At 36.4% G+C, this 15,254-nt stretch overlaps 2 protein-coding genes across 6 annotated transcripts; both read right to left on the minus strand.

Annotated features, from left to right (window-relative positions):
- On the minus strand, positions 1 to 3,697 carry LOC127807223 (probable inactive heme oxygenase 2, chloroplastic). Of its 3 annotated transcripts, none has more exons than XR_008024621.1 (5): positions 3,012 to 3,697; positions 2,152 to 2,375; positions 782 to 889; positions 517 to 685; positions 1 to 188 (listed from the first exon to the last, which is right to left on the minus strand). XR_008024621.1 is itself a non-coding variant. In XM_052344902.1 (4 exons), the coding sequence occupies exons 1-4, from the start codon at positions 3,574 to 3,576 to the stop codon at positions 593 to 595; spliced, it is 990 nt and encodes a 329-aa protein (XP_052200862.1). In that variant the 5' UTR covers positions 3,577 to 3,697; the 3' UTR covers positions 1 to 592. The 3 variants fall into 3 exon arrangements, 1 of the variants encoding a protein (XP_052200862.1); XR_008024620.1 differs by having other exon boundaries at positions 1 to 215; XM_052344902.1 differs by having other exon boundaries at positions 1 to 685.
- A 3,882-nt stretch (positions 3,698 to 7,579) lies between these two features.
- On the minus strand, positions 7,580 to 15,092 carry LOC127808103 (uncharacterized). 3 transcript variants are annotated; one of them, XM_052346473.1, is made up of 10 exons: positions 13,994 to 15,091; positions 12,257 to 13,411; positions 11,022 to 12,128; positions 10,820 to 10,861; positions 10,140 to 10,216; positions 9,428 to 9,512; positions 9,262 to 9,345; positions 9,003 to 9,104; positions 8,801 to 8,899; positions 7,580 to 8,028 (listed from the first exon to the last, which is right to left on the minus strand). In XM_052346473.1, the coding sequence occupies exons 1-10, from the start codon at positions 14,723 to 14,725 to the stop codon at positions 7,918 to 7,920; spliced, it is 3,594 nt and encodes a 1,197-aa protein (XP_052202433.1). In that variant the 5' UTR covers positions 14,726 to 15,091; the 3' UTR covers positions 7,580 to 7,917. The 3 variants fall into 3 exon arrangements, with proteins under 3 accessions (XP_052202433.1, XP_052202432.1, XP_052202434.1); XM_052346472.1 differs by having other exon boundaries at positions 7,580 to 8,899; positions 13,994 to 15,092; XM_052346474.1 differs by having other exon boundaries at positions 7,580 to 8,899; positions 12,257 to 13,368; positions 13,994 to 14,137.
- Positions 15,093 to 15,254: the final 162 nt, after the last annotated feature.

A 15,254-nucleotide genomic window follows, 5' to 3' on the forward strand; every position in this document is an offset into this window, starting at 1 on the left:
TAATAAAAATAAAAATAAAATAATGACATTTAGTCTTATAAAATAGTCTAAATTGATAGTTTTTAATACTAATGCATAGATAAAACTCTTAAACACAAATTATCAACAATAAACCAAACTTTTACATCATGCTTGGGCTTGCTTTCCTCCAGGATGGTACTCGAGTCATGCTTCGGCTCTAGAAGCTCCTATAACAAGAAATTCAGCTCCAGTAGCTAAAGGTTATTCAGAACACATGGGTTAGTAAAAAACAAAACGAAAACTAGAAATGGGAGCAGCAGGAAGAGGAGGGTGATTCTTAGCAGAAATGATAAGGCTATTCCTCTTTTACTCTAGGACACTTTGACTGGTTATATTACTGAAAATTGCACGAAAATTGAACCAAAAGAGAAAGCCTTATTGGCAGATAAGACACAGAAGAACAAAAAAATAATTCAATCTTATGGAAGTGATTTACAGAAGAGGTGTATCAATACATGCTCTAGGAAATGGCAATATATCAAAACCATCAATTACCTCTTCGGTGAGTTCAGGCCAACTGCAACCTTGAGATTACAAATATGTGGAGCTTCAATATGAAAATTGTGTCGTTCTATAAAATGATCAAACGGACAATCTGACCCAAGTATCTGAACGACTTTGTTGCTTCCCTTAAACATTTGTTTTTCTCATCTCGAGACCAGTGCTGCAGTGAGAATTGCAAAAACATTTTAAGCAAGACAAGAATTTTCCAAAAATGCCAATCCTAATCAGAGTATATGGTAGTCGCAAGCATAATAACCTCTCCAAGCATGTTGAGCTTCTCTCGCACACCTTTCAACAACCCTTCTGCATCCCCTTCCCATCTGTAGAATTGTAACTCTCTTCCTTCTAAGAGGTTCTCAGAGACCTAATTAAATGAATAAAACATCAAACTTTCCCTACCAATCTCTTAGTTTCAAGAAATGCATGTTACATGTTTTAAAGTAAAATACAGTTCTCCAATGGGACAGTTTCATTCCCACAGGAAATACGGCTGCCTTCCAATGAGTAAAATCTTTTAAGTCTATAATGAGTACAAGCAGAAGTCACCAGGAAAAGAGATGGACCAAACTAGGAAATTCTATGTTTAAATGATAAACAATTTCCTGGATCAGAGATTCTGTGGATCATGTGTCTTAGGAGAACTATTCCAATTAATCCTCAACTAATAAGACTAGACCAAATCTTTTGAAGCTTGTCATATGACTGACTATTGTCAAAGCCTTCTTGCCTGCTTGACATACAAACGGCTGCAAGAATCTCATTCTGTTAAATTCTACCAACTTAACATTTAAGGTTCTTAGCAGGAAAAAAAAAAGAAAAAAAAATTAAAGGCGTTCGTTGTCTTTAACTTCCCATTTACATTCTACTCACCACTTACACAATCTTTCTTTCTGCAATAAGACTCTAGGCAGGGTCTCCACTTGGCCAATATTGATCAAGAAAAAACACCCGTGCTCAATATTCTGTAAAGGAACAATATTATGTGGCACCACTACCCAATAGTTTGAAATATTCTACTTGTATGAGCACCTACCACCTTCTGTTCACACATTCACTTAAATATCAAATTTTACTCCAAGAACTCACTAAAGAACCGAAAAGTCCTAGGAGGTAGCAGTCAGTCTTATTAATTCAAACCAGAATGCATAATGATTCAACTCTGTTTTCATTTAAGTGCTCTATCTAGCTTGTGGTAGAGTTTTTCACTGTTGCTTAAGACCTGGAAAAAGCTAGGAGATTGCATTCTCATTCACAATGGCTTCAAGTGAAAATGCATAATGATTCAGTTATGTTTTCATTAATTCTTTACCTAGCCTACAATAAAAAGCCTTGTAGCTGCTATTAATTTTCCTACCAGAGTTAAACTAGTTTAATTTGAACTGGTACAATAACAATGTAGAGCAAAGATGCTTTTGATAGTTGTCGATTTGACAAATTTTGCAAAGAGATAAACTGTACTCAGAAAACTAGGGGCAGATGCTAAAGCTCCAGATCTAGACATGGTAATTGCACAAATTTTATACGCTTACATATATTTAGGAAAGACTAACATAAAACTAAATAACTGTATATCAAAAACTTAAAGCAAAAGACAGCTGAAGAAAAAGCAAGAGAAGAAGAACATACCCTTTTTGCTATCACTTGGCCACCTGCTATATGCGAAAAGTATATGTTATAGAAGTGGCAGAGAAATAAAGGTGCACTCTTCTCTGCAAGTTCTTCCAGATATTTAACATAAGTAATTCCTGGATTACTAGGTGGGGGAATCACATTGCCCTGCTGGCTAAACCATTCCAAATCTTCTGAAAGGCCTCTGGATCGTTGAAGTCCAGTTTTTCTGAAGTATGCATCTGTAGTCAGTAATGGTTGTGAGACGTTCACAAAACGTAATAAAACAAGAAGCCCAACATTGAGAACATGAAGCAAATGATTTCGAACATTTAAATAATCATAGCATCACAGGATTTAATAAAAAGGGTTAAATGCCGAGATTTCAGTCAATTGTGTTGTCAACCAGGATTTGCGTCTGAAAGCCCTCTCAAATTTATAATTTGGCCAATTAGGAAGGAGTTGTTCTTTCCTTTCCCTGATTGGACTGCTCTGAAATGGTATCTCATGTTGTTCTTCATCATAAAACTCAAAGTTAGGATATCAGCCGCCTACTTTTTCACTCACTTAGCAACCCTATGTACAGAGCCTTAAATTGGAAGTTAGAGATCATAATTATACTTGGTTAAAACAATGGGGAATTTACTTAAAGCATACACTCACCTTTAAACAACAATACAAGCAATATGTATACTAAATAACAATGAATCATCATAATAAACAACAATACAAGTAATGTGTGGATCAAATAACAAGGAATCATATCATACTACCAATTCCAGCAGTTGAAATTAAACCAATAAAACAGCTTTAGATAAGACAGTAACAGATAAAGAAGCAGCAAGAATCCCAAGAAAAAAAAAAAAAAAAAAACTCACAGGAAACATCATTGGATTCATCGACAATGCGTTCAACAGCTTCGAAAACAAGCTTGCTATCGACAAGGTACTTGAGGAAGCCCTCCACGGTGGGTTCCCAAGTCTGTGCACTAGCGCCATCTGTACCCTCATCATCTTCATCACCTTGCTGCTTTTCATGGCTTTCAATTTTCTTGCCATTGACATTGCGGAGTCTCATGGCAACAAACCTCATCTCCTCGGTAATGCCCTCTCTCTCTCCGGGGTACTGCTTCCTGTACCTCGTCCTCTTCCTCAGCACCCTCGGAGGATTGCCGGCTGCTGTTGTAGCCGTCTCCACCGATTCCGTAGAAGAAGAAGAAGAAGAAGAAGAAGAAGAAGAAGAAGAAGAAGAAGAAGAAGAAGAGCAGGAGGTTATTAGTGGAGGTCGGTTTTTGACTAGCGTGTTCGGCGGATGGGGCAATTTCAGGGTGAAATTGAGAAACTGGATAGATGGGTTGGGCTGGAAAGCGAGGGAAGTGGTGGAGGAGAGACCTTGAATTGGTGCTGAATAAGAAGAAGGACAAGAACAGCATGTGTATGCCATTGTTGCGGCGGCTCAATCTTGATTTTTCTCGAAGGAAAGAAAGCACAGCCAGGGCGCCGCAGAGCAGCTTAGTAGGCTCTTCAATAAACTGAGAGAGAGAGAGAGAGAGAGAGAGATGGTGCACCGCACCGTTTGAGGTATGATCCAAAATAGATACATCAAGGGTAATTGACTCCATTGTTTTAACCATTTTTACGTTATAATGACATCGATTGTTATTTGAAAATATTTTTTAGGCCTAATAGTCTTTCTTTTTTATTTTAGGTTACTTTTTAATTTTATCTTATTCTAATAATTACTTCAATTTGATCATTATATTTTAAAGTTGATATCAATTTTATCCTCAATCGACCTTACATGTAACTTAGCTGACATTGCAGTTAAGGTGACGTATTGATGCATCCAATAATTGATACATTAACAAAATAACGGTATTTTTCCTTACTCTTGCTACAAATCATTTATAAGGATCAAATTAAAATAATTCTTAAAACGGGATAAAATTATAAAATGACCCTAAATTAAGAATAAATCAGGTTATTGGCTCTCCACAAAATGGGAAAAAAATGAATAAGGCAAAAAGATATCATTTTGCCTTATAATTTGTAACGAGTAATACAAAACGATGTCGTTTTATTGATGTGTCAATTATTGAACATATTAATCGCCACCTCAACTAGACCACACATCAAGTCGATTGAGAATAAAAAGACCAAATTGAAGCAATTTTTTAAATGGGATAAAATTAAAAAATGATCTAAAGTTGAAGATAAATCGGGTTATTAGTCATATTTTTAAAATATTTACCAATATTTGGATAAGGTATGAAAGAAAGGGAATGGAGAAAAAGGGAAAACATTTTCTTTTGATTAAATTTAGATTTTATAATAAAAAGAGAGGGAAGAGGAGATTACACGATTTTTTTAATTTTTATTTTTGTTTACACTCAATAAAAAATAAAATATATTTAAGAAAATGAATGATTATTATTTTTACTATCTTATTTTTATTTTGTATACTTATTTATTTATTTTAAAAGTGAATAGTTATAATTATTATTATTGTCAAGATACAATAATAAATTTTTAAATAAAGAAAAGTGTCTTAATTAGGATGAGAAAAAGTGTCGCGGAATTTCCCAAAATTTCTATTTTTCCAAATCACATTTTAACCCTTTCTTTGTTACACTTATGCCTTGTCAAGCTTTAGTTTATTACACTATAACACCAAGTAGTTTACAAAAATTTCACTTTTCCCTATATAAAATTTAATTTTGTTCCCAAACGCTCAAGATATTTCCAAAATTATTTGCAAACTAATCCTTAATCATACCTCATCTTATGATGGCAATGATTACTTTCATGATAAATTTTAATTTTCTAATTAATTTTATTAATTTGTTGTTGATTATTTGATTAAAGTTTTGTTGTTATTATTTTATTTCTATAATATATATTCAGGATAATTATTTTCTGACTTTTAGTTATTTTTTTTCCAAAATCCAATAAATATTTGGAATTCATAATTATGAACTATTCCCAAATATATATATATATATCTTCGATAAAAATAATTTTTTCTTCAAAACCTAAATTATTCCTTTGGAATTCATAATGTCTTCAAATTTATGTGTACACTCATTTTCTTCCATATCTCAATACTTTATCTTTGGAAATCATAATTCATAATTCATCTCCAAATATATATATATATATATATAATAAAAAGATATATACATATTTGCATAAAAATCGTTTTTATTACTATCACATAATTTCTTAAATTGTTTTGGGTATTATAATTAGCTAAGGGTTAAGCCCATAGCAACCCAATGAATCTGGTTTGATAGTTAGTTGAAGGGAAGTCATAACTAATCCCAACTATTACCATATTGGATTTGTATTGGGATGTTGACCAGAATAACTAAGTTAGTGTTGGTTTTTTTTTACTAAGCAATGTTTTACTTTTTTTTTTTATTTTTTTATTTGGGCATTGCACTACATGTTTAATCTACTAGTTCTTATGGGTAGGAGTTTTGAGTGTAAACACACACTAAAGTTCCTTTAGATATATGTATCTCTAGTACGTGAAGGATAAGTGACTTGATGGGATAAGTTAGACCTAAATCTAATTGGGTAGCTAGTAAATGACCTATTAACTTAAGTTTAGTTTAAAATTACTTATATTTCATTTTGGATGAATGGACCATTAGCCGGAGGTTAGCCTTTATGTTCTGATTCCACATTTGCTATGTATCACTTTATCAAGCTCGAGTCTTATTTTATTCATTTGAGATGTATATTTGAATGCGTATAATAATTGACTAGTCAAAGGTTATGTGAGTTATATTTTTTTGTTATTATCATTAAGTTATATTTTATTTATTCAGGACCAATTATATATTTTGTAAGTAAGATAGTGTACACAACAGGAGTTTGTGATGTCAATCACATTATCACATGATCTTACATGTTTGTTACTAGTTTTGCTAATGTGATGTTGTGGGAGTTTCGATTTTGTTGCACACTAACTTCATAAGAATCTTGCCTTGAGTTCGAATAAGCAAGTTTTTATTTCATAACAAGGCAAGTCTTATCAAGAAGAATACCATATGCTTCCATAATTGGATTTTTATGTGTTAGGGAAACATTCCAATCTTTTGGAGTGCTAATTCGAAACTTAAATAGCTTATTAGACATTTCCTCGAGTTTAGGAGGCCATTAGCTTTGTTGTAATACCTTGGGTTAGAATCTAGTGTTACATCAATTGTTATTTTTACTCATTGTGACTAATAGTTAATTAATAATAGAAGGTAGGAGAATTTAAAAAGTTCAAGATATGTCACTTAGTCTTGGTCGCTTGATTTTTTACAAATTCTTATTTATATTGTTCAAAGATTTTTTTTTTTATTATATAATATACACCATTGGAAATATCATGTAAAAGTTTAGGTTTCAATTTTCAAGGACAAAATTCGAATTATAAATTAATTAGACAAAAACTACACTAACCCTTCATTTTACACAAATCATTTTTACCCCTTATGAAATAACCATTTTACCCTTTTTACCATTTTCTTTTCCCACCTATATTAGCTAATACATTCCTAATAGAATGGGAAAATGGCCAATTCATTAAAATAAGAAGATTTAATAGTAAAATGACACATGCTATTAGTGTAATTTGTTCTAAGGTAATTAAATGGTACTTTTAGCATATTCCATCTGGTCAAATGGTGACTGACTGATGAAAGGAACAATTTGTGTTTGTAATATTTGAAAAAAAGAATGTTAGTGTAATTTTTAAAAAGTGATTTGTTAAAATAACAAAACAATAGCATTAATAGCTCAACGTGTCACTTATATTTAAGTAGTATAAGATAAAAATCATTTGTATTTTGTTTTTTTATTTAATTTTGTATATGATATTGTATAAATAGGGATCATCAAATGTATGTATGTATGTTTATTTTCTCAATTTTTCTATCCATCCATTGGACTATTAAAAGTAACTTCTCTTGATAATATATACAAGGTCATAAATTTTACCCAGTCAAATCTTTTTATGCTATTAGCATTATAATGTTATAAAGTTAAATCTATAAAAAAAAATTGTTAATTTGTTATTAGCTATGATTGACTCAAGACCTTACATAAGCACTCTATATTAACCCATGATATTCTTCTTTACTTATTCATAGGATAGTAGTCTTGTCACAATAACTTTAGCTCACATTTTTTTGAAAAATTAACCACTCATTAAACTACCTAACTCTAGAAAATTGATATTTTACAACTGACATCAAATTAAATGACTACAATCTACTAAAACCCTTGGAACCTGACACGCCACCAAATAGGTGTTTAAATGAGTGGTTAATTTTGTCTTGAGAGTAAACAAGGAAGGCTAAAGTCTATATCTATACAGAGGTAGTGAGAGAGCCTTTGTAGTTACAAAAACAAAGGTAATCTCCATTCGATTAACATACTAGAGGCTTGTAAGATAAGACAACGAAGAGTTATAATTATTTTATAATTGAGTATAAATAACTAGAACACAGTTATTCATGTAACAGTTGCATTTCAAATGGCTAAGTGGCAAATGAATAACAAAAAAAATGGGGAGGGCAAGAGTTCCTAGTAGACCGGCAAGAAGAGATGAGGCATGTACAAAAAGAATAAGCAAATATCAGATACCTATAACCAACTACCTACAGATGGAATGGAATTTCCTCACTAAAATTCTAAATCCAGATTTTCTCCTCTTCTCTTGTATGTAGTATATGCAATCATATTTACAATGTATCTTCACTTCACTTACACTTCATTTGTATTCCTTCCTTCATCTGTGCTGTGCTCTCAGCTTCTTCAAGAACTCTAATGTCTCTTTATAAGAGGGATCGTCTCGGCTAACAGGCTTGCAAGAATTTACATGATCCGTGGACTCTAACACCTGCATCCAAGCACGGTCCATCCATAATGCCACAAGTTAAAGCAAAAACAAGATGAATTCGAAGAAATCCAATATATATATTGCGCTACTAAGAGAGAGTTGAAAGTTCATGTGCAATTCAAAAGCAGGTATTACTTCCCAATCGTTCAGTTGCACAACATGCTTTGTGCACGTATCTCATCATCTTACTTATTTGTATCTTTCTCAGCCCACTTTCTCTCATGAGTCATGACCACAATTCTAAGGCTACAATTGTGACATGATTCATTCCTTGTGGCATGTGCCTCTGCTCCAGACCCATGACCATCCCAAGACCAAGATTGTATCGTATGTATGTCATATGAACGAACACCTCAGTTCTATGGTATGGAAATGTTATTAGTCAATTAAGTGCGAGAAGGTGCACAATATGACTGTATACACTATAGTCTTGCAGACATCATAAAGCCACAAAGAGGGATCCATGTTTTTACGTAATTTGCATATCAGAGAGATTAATCTAACATTCAGATCCCACATCAGGTGTCTCAATCTAATTCCCCAACGTTCACATCTTGCATTCTTCTAAAGACCATGAAAAGGATGGCTGGAAACATGGCCCATATTCAGATACCAAGTGCAAGATAGAAATCGATCTTCCCAGCATCATAGGACAGGATCAAGGGTGGAAATAAACCAACATGCTTTTTAGGAAATAGTTACAATAAAGTAGATAAAGCAAACAAGTAGAAGACATCCATGGCAAAGTAAAGTAAGAGAGTATCTGACTTACAACAAGCTCACCAAACCCAGGATATGCAGATTCAATTGGTACAACTTGCATTCGGAAGGCCCAACCTCCATAACCTTCGACAATTGGAGTTACCTTGGTCTATGAAAACAATTTTTAGCCAACTGAACTTGAAATTGGAATGCACATGCACCCAAAACCATTCAAATACTTGTAAAAACAACATGAAATCTGCATCAATTACCTCACACAAACTGAGCACCTCAAGCAGCCCCTTCTTTTGACGATGACGAATAAAGTCATTCAGCTGTACCAGCCTTGGAGATCCACTTCTAAGTTCCCCTATCTAGCAAATGACCATATATTTTGCACTTATTAACAACATATTATCAAATAGCATATTGATTTGTTAGAAAATTTCAGGATAGAACATCAAGAAATTATGGGGCTGAGGAAGGGGTAATAGGAATATTGATAGCATAACAATAGGACTGTATACTGACAGTGGGTGCAGGGCGAAGCACAAGACCCATTCTAAAGGGCATGTCTGCAAGTTTGCTGCCAAAATGTGGGCAGCTATAGAAAACCTGAGACCATAGCAACACAGTAACTTGAGTAACAACTAGTAGAGATATGGCATAAATGCTAAATTAATGGGAGGGTTCGTACAACTCCAATGGTGTTGTCAACAAGGTCATTCTTATTCTCTGCTTTTGCTTGATATAACATCTGCTTAACAACCAGGCCTCCCATGCTGCAAATATTAACCAGTTAAAAAATCAAAATTTAGTTGACGTACCAGGTGGACATTAAATGATTGCCTCCACACTGGAAATGCATGCCAATCACTTTTTTTATTATTCTTTCATATTCTCTTATTATTTATTTATTTATTTTGTTAATTCCGTTATTACTAATACTATTATTATTGTTTTCCAAATTAAAGGGAGGAGAGACCATCTCTATTCTACGAGGACTGGAAATTAGTGGCTGAGTGGTTTTAAGTGTGTCAAAAGCTGAAAGCATGGCTATAAAAATTTTTAAAAAAAAAAAACTTCTAATTTTTGAGGACTAAATATAATTAGAGCATTCATTAAGCAAGAGTTAAGAGACTTGAAGCTTGTTTGGCAGAAAAGAATAAACTGTTTCAAACATCTACCCAACATCATCTTCTCTCTGAGTACCTACCTGAAAGTAAGAAAGGACCTCATGCAATGTTTGTTCAAGTAGCAAAAGGAACTTAGATGTCTGTAACAATCTATTGCAACAAGAATACCAATTGTCCACGTGATCAAAATAGTGACTTTATAGTCCAAGACACTATTGCCAGATTGTAAAATCAACACAGAAAGGAGAAAAATGGACAATGCAATCAACAAACCTATGAGTTACAAATACAACAGGGCGATTCCCAATGCCTGCAGCCACAACCTTCTCTAGTAACATGGAGCTCACCTCCTGTAGAAAATCCAAAGAGAAGTAAATTAAACATTGACTGCAGAACTTGACTTCCATAGAAGAAACAACAGGCAGAGGAACTGCAGGAATCATAAAATTGTACATAGAAGTTTCTTCATATAAGTAAATTCATCTGGTTCATGACACCAGCAAGGAAATTCTACTATACACCACATAATTATGGAATGAAGTAGTTTTAAACAAGCAAAGCAAAGCTAGTATCTTTCTGGAGGTAGCATAGATGGTAGCAAACTTAGATAAACTACTTTTGCATACAAATGCATTTGCAATTCTGACAATACATGCAGACTACAATCTAATTAACAGACCTAGAAAGCCAATATAAGGTTTTGTTATAATAAAATTTGAGCAGCATAATCAGCTTGAGTAACCTATCTATGAATTGGTATCTACTAGTGCCCCGCCCTCAGAAGGACCCAAAGCAAAAAAAAAAAAAAAAGAAAGGAAAGAAAGGCAGAGAGAGAAACAGGAGTACAAAACTGAGGTTCTTAATGACCAGGAAGGGACTACTTATGAACCTAAACTACAATATGCAACCAAAAATAATTGATGCTTCTTACTTGTCAACCAAATGGTACGAACCTGAAGAGGTAGAGTAGCTCCAGACCACTGGGTCAGATTTGTCTGCATTAAGACATTGAACATGAAAATAAGATGATGATCCTAGCTAGAAGTCACTTTCAGAGTTTTGAAAAACCAGAAATTGGATACAACTTAACATGGTAGTTCCAGGAATGCAGGAACTTTTTGGATCATTGAGACAAGCATCAAGTGTAGGACAAACCTTGTACTTCAGAGTAAACAAACGTGCATATGGGAAATCAGTTGAAAGCCATTCTCCAGGCCAGAATGTTCCTTGCTTCCCTGCCTCTTCATCAATTTTCTCAACAAGGCCAGACTTAGTCGATGACTTGTCGTCAGATAAACGCCAACTCTTGAAAGGTCCACCGCGCAGGCCATGAACAAAGACAACATCCATTGATGGAACCTCTGACCCTGAGCAGCTGTGAGTTTTATCGTGAGTAGACAAGTTATCATTGACAACAAATTCAGTGTTCTTTGTTGAGGTCCTTCCATCAGTGTCTATATCTTCTTCAAGACATTTCCAGTGTGGCAGCCCAGGATTGATTAAAAATAACATGTCAGCATAATGAGGGCATTCATGGTTATGGTTTTGAAAACTATTGTCATCCGGATTTTCATTTGAGGAGTTCGTTTCTATTTGATTTCTGCAAAACGTATTAAGTAGTGTTGCTCTAGCATAGCTTTGAATTTTGGCATCGTTGCAGCCCGGGATCCTCCCACTAGCACACTCCTCAAGCCATTTACACAAATATTCATCTGCTACAATAATTCTCTGAACATTCGGAACGGCGGAAAGAATAGTTAGTAGCCGGGCTGCATGTCTCCGTATGTGAGCTGTAGGCGGAACTCGGATACTAGAAGAATCATTATCTACAGCAGAAGGCTCACCAGAAACATTGGATGGCCTCTCTTCCAATTCCTGGGCTCTAGATGCATCATATGCTTCATTTGCAGCCAATTGCTCGTAATCATCTCGCAACAAAAAGCACCTCAACAAACACAAGATCCCATAGTCAGTTATTTTGCTTAGAAAAAGAGTATCTTCTGCGCAGAGCTCCGTCAGTGCTTTAATCCCCTTAAGGGTGGCCAAGGCAGAATCAGCAGCATGGAATTTTCGCAAGCTTTCTTTCTTCAAGTTTTTAAATGGGCCAGCAAAAGGTTCAAGACTGAGAAGCTCTGTCAAAGAAAATGTATCACCACTGTTATTTTCTGTAGCCAGCCGATTTCCTGCCAAATTAACAACAGCATCTGCCAATTGACTGACGGCCTGTTGAGCCAAAGCTATATTCGACTGATCTACTTGAGTCTGCAAAAATGAAGCAGCTCTAAGAACACAAGTGAATGCAAAGGAGTTTAAAGTATATATTATTGTGCTATGCACTGCATATTGAGCAATAATTTCTATGAAGATGAGAAAATAGGTATCATCAAAACCTTCACTTTTCCAGTTTTAGGTTGAGTGCTTCCCTTGGTCAACTTTATCTTGCTGGAACGTAGGATATCAGCAAGGATGAGAGCCAACCATCCCTGAGAGATTGGTATTGAAGCCGCCCCATAATCCTCAAAAATGCGAGACAGAATTTTTGTAGCTGAAGATTGAAGTATGTCAGAGGATAAGTTCCCAAAAACCCAATGAACCAGAATACTTGACCATTTTTGACTTTCTTCAAGAGACATATGCACTTCAAGACTGGAAAGTGATTCTAAGGCCTTTGCCAATGATTCCTGCACAGTTTTATGCTTTATAGTATATTTTGCAGTTTCTCTCATCAGGGGAAGACCCTTCTCCACTATTACCTTCTGTGCTGCAGGGCTTCTCTCAATAGAGATTGAGAATGCAGATAAAGCAACCTCTGCCAAAGGAATGTCTTGACTCTTGCTTGCCTGAGAAACAGTAGACAAGAGACTGAAACTCCAATCAGGAACAGAGTCATTCAAGGGCAAATTATGGTCTTCCAGAAGTAAGCGAGCCACTAAACACCCATGCCATTTTACAGATCTTTCAGCTGTTATTAAAGCAGTCATGACAGCTTGCCCATCTCGATCCAGCTCTTGAATGTGAGCTCTATTCACATTTGATGCTGTTGCCCAATTTGCTAAAGCCCAAGCAGCAAAAGGCACAGCAACATGTTGACAAATCAAATCATCCCAAAGGCCAGGAACAACAGCAGATGCCACATTTTCTTGTGCTAGCAAACTATCATTCATTTTGTTGAACGTAAGGTTTTTCAAACTGTATTTTTCTGAATCAAAGTAACTAGCACCGGGAATCTCCAATTCCATTAGTTCATTAGTTCTTGAAAGCCCTAAAACTGTTGTACCCCCAAGAACTTTAATTCCAATCCCCTTCACACCTTCTCCACCATCTTGACTGTCTTCATGTGGTTCATCCAAATGCATTCCACCCTCCTCAATAACTTGAATGGCTGCTGCAATATCACTCATTTCAGCATTCCGGGGCAGTGTTGGCTTGAGTGGTGCCTTATCTAAGCTATGGCAGTCAGAAGTGATGATATCCATGAGGGCAGCAACAAGCATGCTCCTACCTTTCAAAGAATCAGAAACATCGGATAAAGTATGTCTTGAATGCTGCTCAAACAGAAATTCAGTAAATCAATGAGAAAATACCAGAAAGATAACATTCAGACAACACACATAGAGGCAAACATCCCACAAACAAACAATGGACAAAAACAGAGCAAAAAGCAGTCGTGCCTATGACATGTGCCTACTATGGGACAAGTTGGCCAAATACAGATATAAAAACACAATATAAGAGGGAAAAAGTGATAACATGTTTGAAGAAATCGAAAGTGCTAAACACCCATGAAGTACTTAATAGTCTGCATTCTCTGATAAAGAATATGTTTGAACAGTTAACACGTCTCACTATTCATCATTGAACAGTGCTTGCTACAATTTACAGGTCTCTTTACAATTCTTCAATCATTACAAATAAAATGTATCATCCAAACAATCAGGGCGGCCCATCAGAAACCTATGTAGCTGATGGGTTTAACTAACTACATTCAACAGTTTAACAATTGGATACTGCCCCGCCTTTAAACTAACACTATACAGCGGCTGCTCCTTAAAGAATAATGTCACTGGAAGATGATAACAATCTATTCATCAATTTGAGAAACAAACACAACCCTTTTGTATACTCACCTTCTTTGATCGTTGAGGCTGAGAGGTGAAGATGAACCTCAGCAGAAAAGGAACAGCGTGAGGCCTCCCAAGAACCGCCTCCGACACGTTTGGATCAGCAATCAAGTAAGCCAATGCCCTCGCCGCCTCCGCCTGAGTTCCCGAATTATCACCGGAAACCGCCACCGACTCGAGCAGCCAATCCACCACCGCGCCGCCACCGGCACCGACGATCGCCGTTCTCCGTCCGGCATTGGCCGCCACAATGTCCGCCAGAAATGACGCGACGCGGAACTCGAAGCCGGACCGGACCTCGTGGTTGGCCGAAGAGAGAACGGACCTCAGCGACTTCCACAACACGGAAGCCGCCACTCCGGTCTGCTTCATCCGGTTCAAAATCCTCCTGGCCGACTCGCTGGACCGGTCGATCATCCACTCGACATTACTACCACTCCATTTCCGGTCCGGTTCGTCGTCGGTGATCAGAACGTAAGAGGTGGCGGCGAGGGCTGAAATTAGGGTTACGGAGAGGGCGACAAGGGTGGGACGGGAAAGAGAATTGGGGAGCGGAGAGAGAGGAGGAGGGCTGGAATGGCGGAGCATTGGCAGAGGCTGCTGGGGATTTCGGACATCTTTTGGGTATTCAGCGGAATTCTCGGGGTGGTGGCAGCCCGAAGGAGAAGCCGACGACGAGAAAACGCGGGGAAGAGAGAAGCGGATACAGCGGCGGTGTTTATTACAAAGACGAAGCATGACTTGGGATTTCACTAAATTGAAGAAATCAATTAGACACTTTTATCGGAAGAAGAAGCTTTGATGTGGGGCGACTATGGCGGAAGAAATAGAGAATATGCCAATTTTGGAAGAGAATAAGCGTCTTCCTCTCTCTCTCTCTCTCTCTCTCTCTCTCTCTCTGCCTGTCTCTCTGCTTGGCTTGGCTTGGCTTGGCGTGGCGTGGCGTGGGTGTCAATTATTGTTTACGGCGGAATGGAACCATTGGTCTTCGATTTCTTTGGGTTTGGGTGGGCATTTTTTGTACAGGATTTGGGTGACTTCCGCCGCCTCCGGGCGCTCCGGGTTCAGCTTTTCCATGTCCCGCCCCACTTTGCACTGGGAAATTTGGAGAAATAGGACTCTCGGTACGAAATTTTGAAAAAATAGTTCACTTTGAAAATCTCTGTAAAATTAGAATTTTTATTAAACAAAAATATCTCCACATTAAATAAGCCACCTATAAAATTCTGTCGACGTCTTCTCTTCTTTCCTTTCTTCTTTTCACAAA

This window comes from Diospyros lotus, chromosome 8 (assembly GCF_014633365.1).
Source record: "Diospyros lotus cultivar Yz01 chromosome 8, ASM1463336v1, whole genome shotgun sequence".
In the NCBI taxonomy this organism is placed as follows: domain Eukaryota; kingdom Viridiplantae; phylum Streptophyta; class Magnoliopsida; order Ericales; family Ebenaceae; genus Diospyros; species Diospyros lotus.